The sequence below is a fragment of the Cyprinodon variegatus genome, unplaced genomic scaffold (assembly GCF_000732505.1).
Source record: "Cyprinodon variegatus isolate N-32 unplaced genomic scaffold, C_variegatus-1.0 Scaffold516, whole genome shotgun sequence".
Lineage (NCBI taxonomy): Eukaryota > Metazoa > Chordata > Actinopteri > Cyprinodontiformes > Cyprinodontidae > Cyprinodon > Cyprinodon variegatus.
Genome location: NW_015150969.1, coordinates 137,623 through 157,180, shown reverse-complemented (window position 1 = coordinate 157,180; position 19,558 = coordinate 137,623). Strand labels below are relative to the sequence as shown.

Sequence of the window (19,558 nt, the reverse complement as noted above, 5' to 3'; positions counted from 1 at the left end):
ATTTAAAATTTGGAAAACCTTCTCTGAATCTGAATACTGCAAGTTATACCTCCTAGCTCCTATTCCTTCACCTTTCCTGGGCTCAACTGTAAATAACTTATCGTGGATAGAAAGAGATGTCTGCCTTGTGGATGACACTAACTGGTGAAAATGCACATGGTCAGTAGTCAAATAGGGGCTCCAGCTTTCTGACAAAATATCACACAGATGTAGTGAAAGGTTGAACCCCAAAACATAACGGTTGCATGTTTCACACGTAGTACATGTGAAACAGTAATATAAATTAGTTAAATTCCAAGATGTGTTTTTAGGGTCTGACATGCAATGGTGTTTGGGAGTCCACGAGGAGCAATAAAGGAATGTTGGATGGTCCCTATGCTATATGAAATCAATAAGAAGCATGCAGCTTCCTTCTCCTATATACCTCCCTCTGTACTACTTGCACTATTGGACAGTGGTTACCATGATAACTGCCACTCTTCCCCCTTTTTTTTAAACTGTATTTCTTTTCTTTATATCAATGCTGTCCTCCCAGCCTATTTTTGTTAGACTTCACTGGAAAAGGTCAATTGGAACAGTTATCTGTACTGTTATTCTTCGCAGATGTCATACCAGTAGGCAACTGTAAGCATCTTTCAGCTATATTTCAGATTTTCCACGCGTTTCTTCAATGGTTTCAATTTGTCAGCAGCTGCTTCCTGGAAACCATCAGTTGGAATCACAGGATGCATTTGAATTTAAGGCTGCGTCATCCAAGGAGGCGGTCTACCTGGACTGGAACCTTTGAGGTCCTTGAAAAGGAAGCCGGAAGAGTTTGGCTGTGAATTCAAACGGGTCTAGCCTTCGGTGGCTTTTACCGCCGTAGGCTCTGTCACTTAGCAACCGTGACAGTTGACACAGAAAGCAGGAAAAAAATGAATACAGAACTTTACAAAAATGTTTGAAAATGTGTGTTTATTTATTTTATTGTAAAGTGAACAAAGACTACATGAGAATACAGAGTGGAATATAGGTGAAAATGTAATGATAGAAACCTTAGTCAGTTAAATAACATCCTGCTGTCATTTTGCACATCTCTGATGTTGCTGCCATTTTGACATATTCATTAGTGTAACAATGTCCATAGCTGGAAATTGGTTATTTATTCTCCGGGTGCAGAGTTTTATATTGTAAAAACACTTTACAGTACTTTATTGTTTATATTTTAACTCTTCCACACCAAACCAGCACTAAGCAAGCACCCACTTTCTCCAATCAGGGAGGGGTATGTGAGGCAGTGCAGGATGATTCTCTATCAAGGTGTACATGAAGAGGCTTTTTCTTAATGTTTTCACACCTTGCAAACCAAACTTAAATCAGGAAATGTAAAAGTTTATTTTTTTTCCGCAACCAAACTGCACATAGCAGTAACCTCTCTTTCTAAGCTAAAGTTGTGAGAGGTCTCATTGTTCAGCCTTTAGAAGTGGTGAGATTCAACAATGTAATTAATGGGCGACACCCAAACGGGAGATTTCACTTTGAAAGCAAGTGTTTCTCTTCAAGATTGGAAGAAAACAACTATGTTGTTATTATTTCCTTACAAATTAATAATTTGTAGTGCTAAAGGCATTATTTAATCCTACCTTTGCCTAGTGATAACTTAAAGGCTTAAAGAACCATGATATAGGACTAATGGACACTCAGGGATTTAAAGAACAGAGTGAAAATAAAACCTACTGCAAAGACAACATAATTGGAAAGGGGTCTTTATATACACCCTTTAAAATAATACACATACCACTGGTAAATTAAGCTTTGTCGTCAGTCACTTTTGTATCACACATTTGATCATGATCATAAATACAGTAATATAAAAACTAAACCACCTTGAACAAAACGTAAGTCGAATGGAAGAAATAGAATACATTGGTTAAAAAATATAGAGTAGCTTTAACAACTATCATTTCGATAAAAATATTTATACAAAAATATGCAGAATTTTTAGATTTCATTACTTTGTAAACCTTATGTCTGTAGGTATTGTTGCCCTCATAGAAGTATTCGCTTCCCATTACCAAAAAACTTACACAAAATGCTGGAAAATATTTGATATTTAGAAACCAATTCAAAAATTCTTTTTAAGTAAATGAGTAACTCCAGTGCCAATATATAGGTTGGAGGAGATGAAAGGGGATCCACAACTTTCTGCACACTAGCATTCAAAAGCAAGCTTGTTCATTCCATTTTTTCCTGAGGAGAGATCACTGAGGAAAAAATACTTTAACACATTCCAAAGTGTATATATATATATATATATATATATATATATATATATATATATATATATATATATATATACATATATATATACATATAAAATGACAAGAAAACATTACTGTTTAACAAAGTGTAATTTTATTCAAACCAGACTAATTATTCAGGTTACTTTTTTTTTTATCAACAGGCAGAGAGTCACAAATAACAGTTAAAAGAAGCTTTTTATACACCTGCAGAGTCACACCCCAACATACCTCATTAAATCAAACACGTTTGATTTGAAATCATTGGGTCCAGTCATGTCAATAGAATACACAGTGATTACCTTTTATGCTTACAGAAGAAATGTACTAAAAAGATAAATTGCTTGGTAAAACATTAGACCTAACAATTAACAGGCAGGTAATAACATGAATAAAAAAAATACATGGATTAAAAAAAAAATCCTAACACGTGTAGTGCTGTAGTAGAGGCAAACTGTGAGCCATGAATCGTTCAAATGACTTCTTACAGGAGGCCATGCTTCTGCATGGTTCTGAGTTGGGTTGTTTGGGGGTCTGGTTTCTTACCAGTGTCACTACATGAGGTGTCATGTATTTTCCCTTCCTGTATCCATCATTAGGCTAATATATCTGAACATCCCTGCACCTCAAAGTTTTCCACTTGCATGGCACTTTGTTTAAAAAAATATAAATCCAAAGATGTTTTTTTGTGGGAGGAAAGGTGCTTTTGAAACTTCACTTTACCTTGACTTTGTGAGTCATGTGAATAGTCAAATTATCTTTGCGTTCGAACATTTGTTTCCCCACAGGTCACACACGCGTCTTCTCCCCTGTGTGAGTTCTCATGTGACTAGTTAAATCCCATCTTCCCCTATAACTCTTTCCACAGGCTGTACATGAGAAAGGTTTCTCGCCTGTATGAGCTCTTATGTGATAAGTTAAACCCCTTCTATCAGCGTAACTTTTTCCACAGGTCTTACATGAGAAAGGCTTCTCACCTGTGTGAGTTCTCATGTGAGAGGCTAAGCTCCTTTTAGTGGTAAAACTGTTTTTGCAGATCTCACATGAGAAAGGCTTCTCTCCCGTGTGAGTTCTCATGTGACTCATTAAACTCTCTTTGAAACCGAAACTTTTTTCACAGGTTATACAAGTGAAAGGCCTCTCTCCTGTGTGAGTTTTGATGTGTCTGGTTAAATGGCTCTTACAACTGAAACCTTTTTCACAAGTAACACATGTGAAAGGCTTCTCACCTGTATGAACTTTCATGTGATAAATTAAAGTGCCTTTCTCAGTAAAACTTTCTCCACAAATTAAGCAAAAGAAAGGCTTGTTGTGAGTTCTCTCATGAACAGATAAATCAGTTTTTGTTATAAATCCTTCTCCGCATGTAGCGCATATAAAAGGTTTCTCACCAGTATGACTTGCAATGTGAAAATTCAGTTTATCTTTATAACAAAAACTATTTCTACAGGTTGCACAGGTGAAAAGCTTCTCATGTGTTCCCATGTGTTGAGACGTGTCACTGCTTTGAAAAATAATCTTTGCATTAGTTTTACAAGAAAACTTATTTTTATCTAGGTGCGTTTCCTTGTTGTTTTTTTGCTTTGAACAGTCAGCAGTTCCTTTCTTCTGTTTGCTTTTCTGAGATTTCCCATCTTGTTTCTGCTCGTCTTTTTCTGCCTGATCTTCAGAGTTGCTTCCTTCCTGATCCTCATTCGTAGCTTCAGGGGGTTCCTGAAGGATGGGCTGGTTTACGTTTGGTTCGGTTTCATTGTAATCACTTTTCAGGATGGAAACAATCAAAATGTTATCAGTCTCCTCTTTCACTACAACGTGCTCTTCATCCTGGCTGATACAGTGTTGATTCTCTTCCTCTTTGACCTGTTGATGTTCTACTTCTTCATGCTCCTGTTTTATCTGATGAGGTTCTGGCTCCTCTTTAATTACATTGGATTTCCATTCCTGGCAACTTATCTCATTGAGATCCTCCTCCTCTTTAAATGCACAATATTGGTGATCTGTAAAGAAACACACAGCAAAATCTTATAATCAGAGTGAAAACACATACCCATCTCTCAGACCAGTTTAACACCCTAAATGAGAAGAAAAAAAGACAAATGAACAGTTAGTTCACAAATAGACTTCTACTGACTAGAAGGGGAAAAGTGGAGTCACAATATGATATTACAATGTGGGAAATATTTGAGCAAAAATACTGTAGCAAGTACATTTTCTGTAAATGTTGAAAGGACTGAATTTATAAAGTGCTTACCTCAAGTCCCATAAACTGCTTAAATTGCTTTACACTACAGCTACATGTACCGGTACTCGCAATTATATACATATGTGTACACTGAGGTGTCTGAATGTCTGTCCCAATCACTATATAGGGCTCTATATAGTGGCTACGCCATTTTAGAGGAGTGTCCGAACATCTAGTGGATTAAAAAGTAGTGGACTCAAAATTTCCCACAATGCATCTTGAAAAATTGTGATCATCCATGGTCACTAGACAAGCAGATATATCCCGGACATTTACTTAGAATAGAATTCAACTGTTTTGTTATTACATTGTCACAAGTATGAAGCCACAAAATTCACTCTCTACGGTGGGCTTCCAATGTACGGCGCCCAGAGAGCAGTGTGGGGCTAAGGGTCTTTGCTCAGGGACTCAGAGTGGCAGTCAGAGTGGGGCTTGAACTCATAACCTCAGGATTCCAAGCTCTATGCCCTAACCACTAGGCCACCCCCCTAGTTTAGACTTAACTTTATAAATCTCCCACCGGACAAATTTCCTCTGCATTTAACCCATCCCCTTGGGAAGCAGTGGGCTGGCGTTGTGCCCGGGGAGCAGGGTGGGGTTAAGGGTCTTGCTCAGGGACCCAGACTGCGGCTGTGGGGATCGAACCGGGTACTTCTCAGAGATTCTCTGACATTTCTCCACACTTTTGAGTATTTTCATATTGTAAATACAGTACATTTTGACCTGGATTTAAAGCCATTTACTGGTGTGGCCCAACATGTAGTCTAGTAGTCACATGCTGGTGCCAAATTCCTTTTCATGGCAGTTTGGGAATCAGAACCTGCCTTACAGACTACTGGTAACAGAGAGCATTAAGGGGATATAAAACTGGTTGAATTAATCATTTCAGGCATTAGCCTCATGTCATCATTCCTTTATCTTGACCAGAGCACCATTTTGTATGCTGTTTATACCTACCCACTGCTTCTAAAAATAATTGAGTTTGTTCAAAACTTAGACTGGAAATAATGACTTCCCTTTTTCCCGTTTCTTTAACTTTCCTTCAAACTCCTTAAAGCAATATTCCTTCCTTTCGTCCTCCAACTGTAGGTTAAGTGGTTCCCAACCCTGTTTGAGTCATAGGTACCAAACATGTTGATTATTTTCCAAAAATAGAAATTACAGCCAGTTATAAAATTAAAAAATTTAATTTCCTTAACTTGAATATTTAATTGTCACACATTTCATTCTTTACAATAATAATAAAAAAAAATTACCTGGATAGTTAACATGTCCTGAGATAAATACAAAATTAAGATACAAAATCTTTTTTATTTACAAAAATCTGAGTTCTTCTGAATAAGTCCCCTATACACACATCTCAACTTAACAAATCAGGAAGAAAAATTAACAAAATAATATTCAGATTCCCTGTCATTTTCACTTTGTTTTCACCATTCACTGTGTTAATGAAACACCTGACCTTCTCCTGAATCCCCAGCAATGGGATTTAGAATTGAGAAAGCTTCCTGGAGGGGAAGCGAAACGCCTTTAATCTTGGAAAACAGCCCAGAGTTTAGTTTTTTTAAATCTTTTTTTAAACTTCTTTGGAACAGCAATGGGAATTTGTTACCATTTAGCCTTGACTGTAGCTGCTTTGGTAAGTTCTTCTCTTGTGATCTTTATCTGAGCCCCTCTCTCCCCACTCTCAGGTGCACAGAAACGATACTCACTCTAGACTTTCATGTAATTAGGACATTTTTTGTTTGTTTTCTGGTTGATAAAATCTTCATCTATTTTACACTTTGGTCCTTACAGAGCAAAACACGTCCCGGCGCCATTTAACAGCATTTCTTTATCTGGAATGTAAAATATCAAATGTTTTCATTTAGATGGGTGCACCAACACTGATGCTTCGGTGCATGCGTCGAAGCCATAGAGCAAAACTCTGTCGTTTAAAGAAAGTCACGTGACTGATACAGGAGTTGTTTCTAATTTGCTGACAAACTAAACTGTGTTAAAAAAATGTATCTGTCAAAATGATGCATCTGCTAAAAAAATGTCTCATCTTTTGTGGTTTATCATTAAAATTATTAAGAATTTTGGAGCAGCCTAAAAGGAATAGGAACGCTTCAGCCGTTGTGTTTTAATTAAAATGTTCTTGTTGTGTCATACTTTTCCTCTCAGTTATCACTCAACTTATCTGAATTAAAGTTAGTTTCAAATTGATTCTAGTTTTTTTTTACTGTTTTTACTGCACTTATCGTTTTAAAAATATGATTTAAAATCCTAGACCACAAGCATCCTCATTCACAGTTTCCCCTAAATCTTCACGTTATGATATATGTTCACATTATTTATTGGCTGCATCTAATAATATGCATTTCAATTTAAACATAGATATGAAACAATACAAAATAACCTACAATAACTTCAATTAAATCATTGTACTGGGTCATTAAATCGATATAGTTTAGCCAGTCAAATAAGCTGCCTGTAGTGTCTTTAAAGGTCCAGCAGGTGTCAGTATTCTGTGAGACAGTATCAATGAAGGATCAATACAGTTTACCAATGTAAGAAAAATATATGAGTTGGATGATAAGATATCCTCTAAAAATAACCCAATCAGTGCTATACCACCATGGTTGTTTCCAGAAACAAAAGTTGACTTAAAAATACAATGAATGGAATGGAAACATAATGAAGTTGGGGTTGGGTTACACAAATGGTTCAAAAAATTCAAAGGTACTATATATGTGGGAATAGGAATATTTATTCCAGAGTTTAATATATGTATATGTCAAATATTAACAGAACTTTTATCTATGTACACAGCAGAAATTGTAGCAATTATTATTAGTTTACAGTGGGTGGAGGAGGTCAGACCAGACAGGGTGGTGATTTGCACAGATTCTAAAGCTGCAATAGAAAGAATAAATTCAGGATTAGATTAGAAATTCATCAGTTTGTTTGGGTTATTTAGGTATGGAATAAATGTTCAGTTCTGTAGGGTTCCAGTACACAAAGGGGTGAGAGGAAATTAAATAGCAGACAAGATAGCTAAAAAGGCTTTAAGAAAGCAGAATATAGACCAGATTCCATTTGGGAAAGGGGAAGGTACATCAATTAAAAAGAAAACAGAATTATGGCAAAAAATATGGGATGAAGATGAGAAAGAAAGATTATATAGTGTTCAAAAATATGGACATACCTACTTGAATGAGTTTGTGTTTGTACTAGGGAAGAGAAATAATGATATATGTGAGGGTTGTAAAAGAAAAAAAAATGTGGATCATGTTTTGATGGATTGCATTAAATATGCACCTGAAAGAAAGAGGATGAGGAAAGTAATTATGGAAAAAGGGAGAATGGAGTATTAAAGGGATTTTAGGGACAGATGGAGATAGTGAGGAAAGTCTGGTTATTAATAAAACACTGTTTTTAATTTTACATAACACAAAAATAAAAAACAGAATATAATAGGTGGAACTACAGATCTACACACTCATGTGGCGGCATGCACCTAAAAGCTGTTTGCAATCAGCCAATCTAACAAGAAGTTTGCCAATGTGTCTAAACGCATCAAAATGCCTCATTGACCGATAAATAGTTTTCATATACCCCTACAATGCATGCATTGGCAGACCACTAGGGGTACTAGTACCCCTGCTTGGGAATCACTGGGTTAAAGTATGTGGGAGAATGTTGCAGTAAAAATATACAATCCTGTTTGGGTATTGGGGGAACATTTCAACACCAACCCTAACTTTTAATAATTCATATCTCCTATGGTAGCTAAAATCAAACAGCTAAAAGCAAACTGCATATATTTTCCTTTTGGCAGGTCTGATTGGAACCGCTGGTGTTTCGTACCTATGCGGTGAGAGATGATCTGGTGTGTCCGGCTGCACTCATCATTGCTCTCTTCTTTGCATTTTGTGTCTTTAGCAGGAACTAATTGCACGTTGCTGGGTTCTCCTTGAAGCTGGACGGAAGACATTTGTACTAAAAACACCTAAACCGTTTGAAGAAGAGAGCGTTTCCATATGGTTTTCATTAATCGACCCGGACCGGTAGCGTCAACACGATCCGTGTAATCAGCTATTTGCGCATGCGCAAACAGAAATGCTTCCGGGTCCCCCTCGATTTTACTTTAAATAAAAGACCGACATTAATTTGGTGTTTAATTATTTACTTTTTGAGAAATTGGATGCTTTATAATCCTTTTTGTTTTATCATTAGTATTGTTTCCCAGCTTTTTCAGAGTTGGTAGAGTTCTGTTGAGCAGGGGCGGACTTAGATGGGGGGCCAGGGCCACCCTTAGTCAATCATTGGCCACCCCTACCATTTTTTCCCTGATGGCAGCAGTAATACTCTCAAGTAGAATGTTCGAAACATTTTAAGTTTTCATATATTATCAATTACTTGACAATAAAAACACTGCAACATCAATATACTAACATTAATGATGATAAATATAGAATTCATTCTCTTTTCAGAAATAGATTTTGGGTATATGTGGTAAAGAGAAAATTATGTGTTTCTGCATGTCATCTAGGAGTCTTCGGTTAAATCATAGATAAATAACTATTATGATAAAAAAAAAAAAAACGTATTAAATAATCAATTTATGTCGATATTAGTACATGTAAATATCAATTGTATGATTACTGATAAAGGTGGGTTAGTAATGACAAAGCAAAAGATGTTCGCCCCAGAACTTAAACCTGAAAGAATTTTATCCCCTATACCATTTATCTAGAAAGCGCGGATGTTTAAATATATGCCCCCATTTGTTAGCAAAGGTTGCAGGAAAGAATAGTTTTTCTTTATTTAGAAAAAATGGATGTTGTGCTAGGTAATTTTTCTGTTGGAACAGTGTAGATTGACCATGAGGTTCTGGCGCCTATCCACTTTTGGCCACCCCTTAGTGTACACTAGTTATTGCCTGGCCATCCTTATTAACATTTTCTTACTACGCCTCTGCTGTTGAGATGTGACTTTGATCCCCTCAAAGTTGCCAGTTAAGTTATCAGATAACCCCTCAGAGCCCGTGATGTATTGAAAAATGCTGTACAAACATAATTTCACTCCACATAATGTGATTGTGTGGAATATATCTGTTCTTTCCAAAAAAGAAGGAAAAAAAACAATCTAATGGAGTTTATATCTGTTAGATGAGTTCTACATAACAAAAAATCCTTATATTATAAGGAATGGGAAAAAGGGGGTTTGGGCCACTGTGCACTTAATGTATATAAAGCGATATTTTACGAAGGTTTTAAAAAAAAATTTAATTTACATTGTCCACAGAAACAGTTTGACAGTAGTTAAGGCAATTCCTATGGCTATGTTAAATCCAACTCTGAAAATAACTTTTTTTTCTCCAAGTCAAACAATGAAATGTTACGAGAACATATGAACAACCATGTGTTTCTCTCCTCATTAAAATAAATTTGTCATTGAAGAGGTTTTCAGAAATCAAAATCATTAGCATTAGAACCAACTCTTAAAACTCCAATGATAAATTAAAAATCTATCGTACCGTCCCCTATTATACTCCTTCAGAAGTTATGATTTTTTAATGTAGCGTGATTTATTTCAACAAATGATTTGATAAATCATACTGTTTGCTTTCCGAATGATTTGTTGCTTTATATACAAAAAACAAAGGGGGTAAACTTATTTTCAAAAATCTTCTGATTACACTTCAAAATGGTCAAATCTCTTAGTAACCAATGGCTTATTTATTTATCTATTTTTTATTTCTTCCAGTTTTACATCTATATTTTTGGATTGTCTTAAATCCATATTCTTATATAGATGGATTCCTAATTACTTGATTTCACTCTTGACAAGAATTTACTCCAAGTTTGTATCACAACAGCAATACAAAAAAAGTAGTTTGCATTTTTTTATTTTTTTTTTCCAAATAACATACAGCCCCAATGCTTCTGAAAAATCAGAAGTTACATTTATTACTTTTGGAAGAATTGGTTTGTCATTAGAAAAAGAAAATACTTTATCAGCAAATTGTACAACTCTGTATGTTGAAATACCGTCTATGTCTTCTATGCCGCGAGCTGAGATGCATCCAGGCACATTGATTGTATCCGGCGTACCCCGATCCCATTTCCACAAAACACTAAGGTATGTGTGGGCTTTTTTGATCTTGCATAAATATATCAAAATCAGAATTTCTCTATTCATAATTGTGAAAAGAACAACCCAACCAAGAGACACAATACATCAGCATGCACAGGTGCATGTGGCTGCAGCGTTTGGTTGGTACTGCCCTGGGGTTAGAAGATAATAACTGAGAAAACAGGGGGTTATGGTTATCTCACACCATGCCCTTACATGGCATGAAATAAGATTACAAATAAAACAAAACAAAGTTTTCCTAGAAATACCAAATATTTATTGGATCACTCAGAGAAATCTCCAAGGAACTGAATGAGAGTAAAACAATAAATTAATAGAAAACATAACTAGCGGGAAGAAATATAAATAAGGGTGAAATAAAAGAGGGTTATTAATCAACTGGTAAACTATTGGAGAAAAGAAAGTATTATTGCAGACAGACTTCAGAGCACATGATGTAAGAAAACAGTTTTATTATTAGTCCCTTTTGCTTCAGACATTTGATCAGCATCATAAGTACATTTCTAATATGAACACTAAACCTTTAACAAACATTGAGAAAAACAATACATATGTAAAACATAAACTAAAAAAAGTTGCTTAAACAAAAATGTAAATCAAAATATTTAAACAGAAATGCATGTAAAGTTTTATCTGTCATGACTTTTTAAACTTTCTTTCTGTGTTGTTGCCATCATATAATCAGTGTTATTTACTTTTATCACAAAAAACAGTCAAAAAATGATATGTGTGACATTTAGATATAACTTCAGAAAACTTGAAAAATGGAAAATTCACTAGAAGCCTACCACTCAATATATTCACCTCTAACTTGTATCCAATAGCCAATATATTATCATTAATTGAGCAAAAATGATAAGTAAAAATGATAAGTGGAGCAGCAAGCAAGTATACCGGTAGGTGCTTAATAAACAGCCTGGTCTCAGCCACAGAGTTGAAATTTTGCTTGTATACCTTACCCCTCCCAGGGTGGGTTACAAATGTTTAAAAAAATCCCTGGGTGAGAGTTAGTGTAGTGATGCCCTTCATGTACTGAATCTGAATTCAAAGCAAATGTGCATCCAAGTTGATGCATTGAACCAAAATGGGTTCAATCTAGAAGCATCACTATAATGCTGTTAATAATACCCAGGTATTGTTTTGAAAATGTACTCCACATTTGTTTAAATCCTGCGTTTTTGCTTAAAAACTCTACTCTGGGCAGCTGCTCTTTTACTTCTTGCTCCTTCAGCACACAGTGGTTCACTCACACCATCAATAAATGTCTGAACCACTCTTTCAAAACTAACAGAAATGCTTTAAAAATTGGATAAAAAAAAAGTCTGTAAGATCTCTCCCATCAAGCAAAATGATTTGACATTTGACATGCATTTTGTGTCACTAGACGAAAAGACATTAAAGTTATTATTATTATTATTTTATGCATTAGGTTTGGGTTAACTACTGACCATCCTTGCCTGTGTCATTTCATATGGGAGATTATGTGGGAAATTAGCGGCCCAAATTCCAGCTCAAAGAGGACGACACTGAATTTAAAGAGCATGAATATACATTGTCAACTGTCATCACTATGATCGCTCTCAATGTTTTTGTCACTGTTGCCACCAGTGTCATTGTTGCAGTCAATAGTTGTCAACAACAGCAGAAATCACATCCTGATTCAGAAGCTACAGGATAAGTTGCTTCTGGATGAATGGTGGCATGCATGCTTCTCAGCCAGGCTGCTTTGCTTATCACAGTCACCAAAGTTTACATTACACCACCGTATATATGTGATATCTCATGTGAACAGTCCAACTACTTACATTTTTCCACAGTTCTTACATGAGAAAGACTTTTCGCCTGTGAATTCTCATGTGAGATCTTAAACTGGTTCTGCTGGTATACCTTTTTTCACAGGTCTCACATGAGAAAGGTTTTTCACCTGTGTGAGTTCTCATGTGATAAGCTAAACTGCTTCTACAGACAAACTTTCTTTCACATTTAGAACATGGGAAAGGTTTGTCCTCAGTGTGAGTTCTCATGTGATACGTTAAAGCATTTTTTGCACTATAACTCTTTCCACAGGTCACACACGAGAAAGGTTTTTCGCCCGTGTGAGTTCTCATGTGAGACGTTAAACTGCTTTTAGTGGTATACCTTTTTTCACAGGTGTCACATGAGAAAGGCTTCTGACCTGAGTGTGTTTTAATATGATAAGAGAAACTGCTTCTAGAGGTAAACTTTTTATCACAGACACTACATGAAAAAGGCATATCTCCTGTGTGAGTTCTCATGTGATAAATTAAGAACTTTCTTTCAATGAAACTCTTTCCACAAGTTGTACACGAGAAAGGTTTCTCCCCTGTGTGAGTTTTCATGTGAAAAGTTAAAGCATTTTTTCTGCTAAAACGTTTTCCACAGGTTGTGCACAAGTAAGGCTTCTCCCCCGAATGACTTCTTATGTGATGAGTGAGATTATTTCTGTAGGAAAACCTCTTATCACAGTTTGTACATTTATAAGGCTTTTCATTTGTGTGAGCTCTCATGTGAATACTTAAAACGCTTTTATAACTAAAACTTTTTTTACAGGTAGTACACGTAAAAGGCTTCTCGCCTTTATGAACTTTCATGTGAGCTGTTAAATTGGTGTCACAACTAAATTTTTTTTCACAAGTAATACAAGTGAAAGGCTTTTCTGTATGAGTTCTCATGTGATAAGTTAAACTCTTCCTTTCACAGTAACTCTTATTACATATTGTACATGCAAAAGGCTTCTCAGCCATGTGAGTTCTCATGTGACTTTTTAAATAGCTTTTCCGACTGAAACTTTTTTCACAGGTAATACAGGTGAAAGGCTTCTCACCTGTATGACCTTCCATGTGATAAATTAAATTAGATTTTCTACTGAAACCTTTTCCACAGGTTGCGCAAGAAAAAGGCTTTTGATTCAAGTGAGCCATCATCTGTGGAGACAAGTCACTGTTTTCAAAACATTTTTTAGCATTAGATTTACAATCATACCCATTTTGGTCTGGGTTAGTTTTTTGGAGTGTTTTTCGTTCCGCCCTGCCAGTTGTACCTTTCTTCTGTTTGGTTCTCTGGTATTTCCCATTTTGTCTCTGCTCTTCATATCCATTTTCTACTTGGTCTTCAAAATTGCTCCATTTTTTATCTTGGTTGTCAAATTCAGGAGAGGACTGACAGATGAGCTGGTTCTTGTTTGGTTCTGTTTCATTAGAATAGCTTTTTACATTAGAAATGATCAATGTGTTATCAGTCTCCTCTTTCAACACAAACTTCTCTTCATCCTGACTGATGCAGAGCTGCTTATTTTCCTCTTTGACCTGTTGATGTTCTAGTTCATCTTGCTCACATTTTATCTTCAGAGGTTCTGGTTCCTCTTTAACTATGGTGGAGTTCCCTTGCTGGTGGATTATCTCATCGAGATTCTCCTCCTCTTTAAAGGTAAAACATTGTTGGAGATCTGGACAAAAACACAAAATAAAAGCTTATAAATGTGAGTTGAAGAACATATTGATCGCTTTAATTCATTGTTACAGTTCTATATACTTCATTAAATAGCAGAAAATTAAAAGATTTGACAAACACAACTTACTTGAACCACGTTTCTCCTGAGCAGAAGGAATTTGCTGTATCAAAGTATGACATTACAATGTGGAAAAAAATTCAGCAAAAATCTGTGTTACATAGATTTCATGTAAATGTTCAATGTAATCAATGTATGAAGAAAGTCACATCAGCCACTAAAACTGTTTTACACTCGAGTGACATTTACCCTTTCATTTTCAAATATACGTACACTGACATAAAATTTGGGTCAGAAAGAGGCTTTAATTAAAGCCCAAACGTTTGAATAGCAAGACATCTATTCTTTTATAAAGGCACAGACACTACCAAATGACTGGATTAATTCAGAGCTCTGTAACTCAATGCATAGGGTTAGAAAACATCAAAGTAAACCCCTCTAGAAGAATGCAGCTGAATTTACACTCTACAAAAAAATAAACGCAACACTTTGGACTTTGCTCCCATTTTTTATGAGATGAACTTAAAGATCGACAACTTTCTCCACATACATAATATAACCATTTCCTCAATACTGTTCACAAACCAGTTTAAATCTGTAATAGTGGGCACTTCTCCTTTGCTGAGATAATCCATCCCACCTCACAAGTGTGCCATATGAAGATGCTGATTAGACACAATGATTAGTGCACAGGTAGGTGAAAATGATATTACTCTAGTAAAAGTAGAAAGTATGGTAAAGAAATAATACTGACAGCTGGTACTAGTTTCTAACTAAATCAGTTTATTTTATTGATATTTATATGTTCAAATTTTGAAGTATTAAACAGTTTTATGAATACTGTCAGAAATGTCCAGAACTGAAAGAGTTAAAACAAAATAAATATGTAATAAAAAAACATAACTCGAGGAAAGAAAAATAAATTAAACCTGACTACAGCGGAATTGTTCTGCATAAACCTTTTGAGTCATTCACAAGCAGCTGGTAAACTAATGAAAAAGAGCATTGAATGCAAAAAGACTTCATAGTTCACATTTATGAATGGTTTTATTGTAACTTTTGCTTTAGACATTTGATCACTTTAATGCATAGACTTTCTAATATAAAAACTACACTTTTATCAAAAGGTCAAATAATTGAAAGAAAACAACAACCAGGTACAAATCTTAGTAGCTTAAAACAACAAAAATTTCAAAATATGTGAAAAAATAAAAAACATATTCTACATTACCCCCATAATATAATCAGTATTATTTCAAAATTGTCATAGGATGTGTGAGATAATTAGATACAAATTCAGAAAAAACTTAAGAAATTGGTAATTTTTTCATTGCCTACTATTATATATATTCACTGGTAACGTTCATCCATGAACTGATATCATTAGACACATAAAATATAGGAACAGACAAACTTGGAGTCCTAAAATCATGTCTGTCTGAATCTGAAAACATTTTAAATCCATATTTTAGTGATGACACATTATTAATAAATAATAACTTAAAAAAAACTGTAACAGTACAACCATAAAATATGCCAGAATTAGCCAAAAGACAAGCTTTTATGCATAGTCTTTCGTCAGAAGTGAAAAAGAAACCAAATTGTGTCCCTTAATTTTTATGTTAATCATAGTTTAGTATTAAGCAGAGCTGCTGAACAACTCGTCAGACGGAATGAAAACCAACAGGCTGCTGAGTGCAATGCCGCTTCAAGCTACAGTACAGTGTGTAATTTTCACTGGAATTTATGGTTAGACAGTAGCGACATCAACCCCTTCTGCCTGCCTGCAGTGTGATGGTAGCCTGTCAGTCTTCTTGACCTCTGGTTTCTTATCACCATTACTCACTGGATTTAAGGGTGCAGTGTTGTTTTCTTATAAACTTTTCCATATGTTTGGCTGCTTCAGGATAACATGCATTTCTATTAAAAATTAATTCAGTCTACCTGGTTTAAAAAAAAAATAATTAAATTAAATTGAATAAAGATTAAATTAAATATGGAGCCTTTTATGAGAAAAATGGCATTTGATACATGATGTTTACATAACGCCACTTCTGCTGTTTGAGATCATCTGTGCAAACAGTCCAACTTTTTACATAGATGAAACGTTTTTCAGCACCTCTCACATTAGAAACGGCTTTTCGTCTGTAGGGCTGCAGTTATTTTTTTTGATCAACCTAAAAATAACTACTTTTAGTAGATCAACATTTCTGAATAAAAAAACATTTGAAAGTTAGAGAGAAAAACCTTGATTACGTATTTTAAAATGTTTTTTGTAGTTTTGAATTAATAGCTGCTGTAAGTAGGTTTCTTTTTTCAGTATGGCATGTTTTATAGTCCGTGTACATTACTCTGGATAATAGATTGATTACCAAATTACTTGATGATCAATTAAGTGAATTGATCATCATAGAAATTGTTTAATCACAATTAATCTAATCATTTGTGTCAGCCTTACTCGCCAGTGTAAGTTCTCATGTGATAAGTTGAACTTTCTGTTAATCTATCTCACCCCACAGGTCATATATCTCTCACGAGAAGTTAAACAGTTTCTTGAACCATAACTCTTTCCACACATCACGGATGATTAAGCTTCTCTCCAGTGTGTGTTCTCATATGATATGTTAAACTCCTTTGGCTGGTAAACCTTTTTTCACACGTCTCACATGAGAAGGGCTTCTCGCCTGTGTGAGTTCTCATGTGGTAATCTAAACTCCTCCTTTCACTGTAACCCTTTCCACAAGTTGTACATGAGAAAGGCTTCTCAGCCATGTGAGTTCTCATATGAAGATTTAAACTACCTTTCGCATTAAATCTTTTTCCACAGGTTGTACACAGATATGGTTTTTCACCTGTGTGAGTTCTTATGTGAAAAGTTAAGCTATTTTTACGGCTGAAACATTTTCCACAGGTTGTGCATGTGTAAGGCTTCTCCCCTGTGTGCGTTCTCATGTGAGTGGTTAAACTGCTTTTTTGGGTGAACCTTGTTTTACAGGTCTCACATGAGTAAGGCTTCTCTCCAGTGTGAGTTTTCATGTGGTAAGTTAAACTGCTTCTACAGATAAAACTTTTTCCACAGGTAATACATAGGAAAGGCTTCTCTCCTGCATGCATTCTCATATGACATATTAGTCTCTTCTTTTCACTGTAACTCTTTCCACAAGTTGTACAAGCAAAAGGTTTCTTAGCCATGTGAGTTCTCATGTGAAGAGTTAAATTACTTTTTCCACTAAATCCTTTTCCGCAGGTTGTGCACAGGTAAGGCTTCTCACCTGTGTGACTTCTAATGTGATAAGTGAGACTATGTCTATTGGTGAAGCTTTTTTCACAGTGTGTACATTTAAAAGGTTTCTCATCTGTATGCGTTCTCATATGATTTTTTAGATTCCTTTGACGGCTGAAACCTTTTTTACAAGTAATGCACACGAAAGGCTTCTCACCTGAGTGAGTTTTCATGTGACAAGTTAAATGATATCTGTCTCTGAAACGTTTTTCACAAACCGGACATGAGAAAGGCCTCTCGCCTGTGTGAATTCTTATGTGACAAGTCAATCTCTTCCTTTCGCTGTAACTCTTTCCACAGGTTGTACATGAGAAAGGCTTCTCACCAGTGTGAGTCCTCATGTGAAACTTTAAAAGGTATTTCTGGCGGAAACCTTTCCCACAAAAAATGCATGTGAAAGGATTGTCAATCGTGTGACCTCTCAGGTGAAAATTTAAACCTCTTCTCGATCTGTAGCTTTTTCCACAGATTGTACATGTGAAAGGCTTCTCGCCTGTGTCAGTTCTCATGTATCGGGACAAGTCACTCTTTCCACATAAGATTCTGCTATTACCTTTACAGTCATATTTATTTTTGTCTGGGTTTGTTTTTTTGACAGTTTTTTGCTTTGAACTGTCATCAGTTCCTTTCTTCTGCATGGTTTTCTGCCATCTATCATCTTGTTTCTGCTCTTTATCTCTCCTTTCTCCTTGGTCTTCAAAATTGCTTCCCTTTTCATCCTGGTTCTCAATTTGAGATGACTGACAGATGGACTGGTTTGGCTCTGTTTCATCGTAATCGCTTTTTACATTAGAAATTATAAAAATTTCTTCCTTCTCCTCTTTCAACACAAACTTCTCTTCATCCTGACTGATGCAGAGTTGATTCTCTTCCTCTTTGACCTGTTGATGTTCTATTTCTTCTTGCTCCTGTTTTATCTGCAGAGGTTCTGGTTCCTCTTTAACTAAGATGGTGTTCCCTTCCTTGTGGCTTATCTCATTGAGCTCCTCCTCCTCTTTAAACACACAATATTGTGGGAGATCTAGACAAAAACACAAAATAAATTTTTTTATGAACAAAAGAATGTGCCCCATTACTTTAATCCCTTGAAACATTTTAATATGCTTAATTGGTTAGTTATATAAAAACAGACTTAAATGAATAAAAATGTACTTGACCAATGTGATTCTACTGACAATAGGGGAAACAGCTGTGTCAAAATATAAAATTTCAATGTGGGAAAGCAAGAATTTTGAGTCAAAAACATTTGATGCAAATGTTCATGGGACTGAATTTCTAAGGCATTTTTCAGAGTCACATGAAGCACTTCACACTAGAGCCATATCCAGCCAATCATACTCTGGTATACAAGTGTCTGAAACTAAACTTTACAAACCCTCAATTTGAAATTCAGATCCAATCCTACCCAGATTGTTAAAGAAAGTATTTCCTTAGATTTACACCACCATTTTAGATATGATTAATCTATCCCTCTTACACAAATATAAACTGCAGGCCTTAAAGAGAGCTGTAATTTAATTGAATAAAAATAAAACACTTTACTGATCCCCAAGTTAATTTAAATGTTTTTGCAAGTTACTTGCTTTAAGTCAAGAAGTTGTAATAGATGTGTAATAAGTGAAAGAAGGATCTCCTGTGCCAAACTTTAGGCGTGAAGCGAAAAAAAACAAACAAACAAAAAAACAAAACTCCAGCTTCAGAGTATGCTAGTGCTAATTCTGCCTCCAACATTACTTTCAATGGTAAATCTTTAGAAACAGTCCCTATATTATTTTTCCAATTGAATTTAGTTTTTAATTGTAATACAATTTTAGTTTCGCTAACTTTTAAAAAGTTGTTTAAATGCAGAACATTTATATCAATATTAATTTCTATCATTATTTTTAGACATTTTTTTATCTTTTTTTCTTTTTTTTTTTTTTTTTTTACTTGGTTAATGAGTGTTAGATATTATAGTATTATTGGCGCGCTCAGTAGAAGGTTATGAGTGTGCCCTAATCCAGGGATCCCTTGGCTCCGAGTACCCTATCCAAGGCTGTCATTTTATTGGTCGGAATGGTATAATCAGGACGGAATAATCT

The 19,558-nt window shown here is 35.3% G+C and overlaps 1 protein-coding gene across 4 annotated transcripts in view; it reads right to left on the bottom strand.

The window, feature by feature from the left end:
• Nucleotides 1–2,855: 2,855 nt before the first annotated feature.
• LOC107094942 (gastrula zinc finger protein XlCGF57.1-like) overlaps nucleotides 2,856–19,558 on the bottom strand; it is a 19,712-nt gene continuing 3,009 nt past the window's right edge. Inside the window, exons 1-2 of one of the 4 annotated variants that reach the window (XM_015390865.1) lie at nucleotides 8,374–8,558; nucleotides 2,856–4,276 (exon numbers count right to left, since the gene is read on the bottom strand). In XM_015390865.1, the coding sequence (XP_015246351.1) occupies nucleotides 3,069–4,276; nucleotides 8,374–8,500 (1,335 nt within the window). In that variant the 5' untranslated portion in view covers nucleotides 8,501–8,558 and the 3' untranslated portion in view covers nucleotides 2,856–3,068. Of the gene's footprint in view, nucleotides 4,277–8,373; nucleotides 8,559–11,759; nucleotides 14,132–15,044; nucleotides 18,499–19,558 lie in introns of those variants that run through there. The other 3 variants (XM_015390864.1, XM_015390863.1, XM_015390862.1) reach the window with 3 other exon arrangements.